A 464-nucleotide genomic window follows, 5' to 3' on the forward strand; every position below is an offset into this window, starting at 1 on the left:
CAACAGTGAAACACAATTTCAATCAAACAAGGCATTAAATAATTCAATTAAGCACACATACCTTAAAAACAAAAACAAATAAATCAAGCCATCAAAATCAATCCCGATTTTGATCAACCAAGGAGCAAATATCTCGAAAAATCATAACAAAGCAAAACAGCAGGCACCTGACCTTGACATAGGCTACACAGTACGCAATCACATTGAAGAACATGAGGGTGTAGAGACTCGATGTCCTCTGATTGGTCAGCATCAGCCGTTCACACAGACTGAAGAATACCACCTGTGGTATAACGCATATCGCTGGGAATATGATATTTATTTACGTAATGGGATAAAGGAGGGTTTGGTTTCCTGTTCGTTCTGACGTCTCGAAAAGCTCAACTGAGTGAAATGAAAGGCATGTTTGGTATATTCATTCATATGACGTATCGAGCTAAAGGAAATGCAGCAGGAAAAAGGAA

The 464-nt window shown here is 38.6% G+C and overlaps 1 protein-coding gene across 1 annotated transcript in view; it reads right to left on the bottom strand.

Annotated features, from left to right (window-relative positions):
• The window catches only part of LOC119585271 (ERAD-associated E3 ubiquitin-protein ligase HRD1-like), an 8,576-nt gene that overhangs the window by 1,536 nt on the left and 6,576 nt on the right, over positions 1-464 (bottom strand). Inside the window, 1 exon segment of the mRNA XM_037933946.1 lies at positions 173-283. Within this exon segment, the coding sequence (XP_037789874.1) occupies positions 173-283 (111 nt within the window).

The sequence above is a fragment of the Penaeus monodon genome, chromosome 19, assembly GCF_015228065.2.
Source record: "Penaeus monodon isolate SGIC_2016 chromosome 19, NSTDA_Pmon_1, whole genome shotgun sequence".
Taxonomy (NCBI): domain Eukaryota; kingdom Metazoa; phylum Arthropoda; class Malacostraca; order Decapoda; family Penaeidae; genus Penaeus; species Penaeus monodon.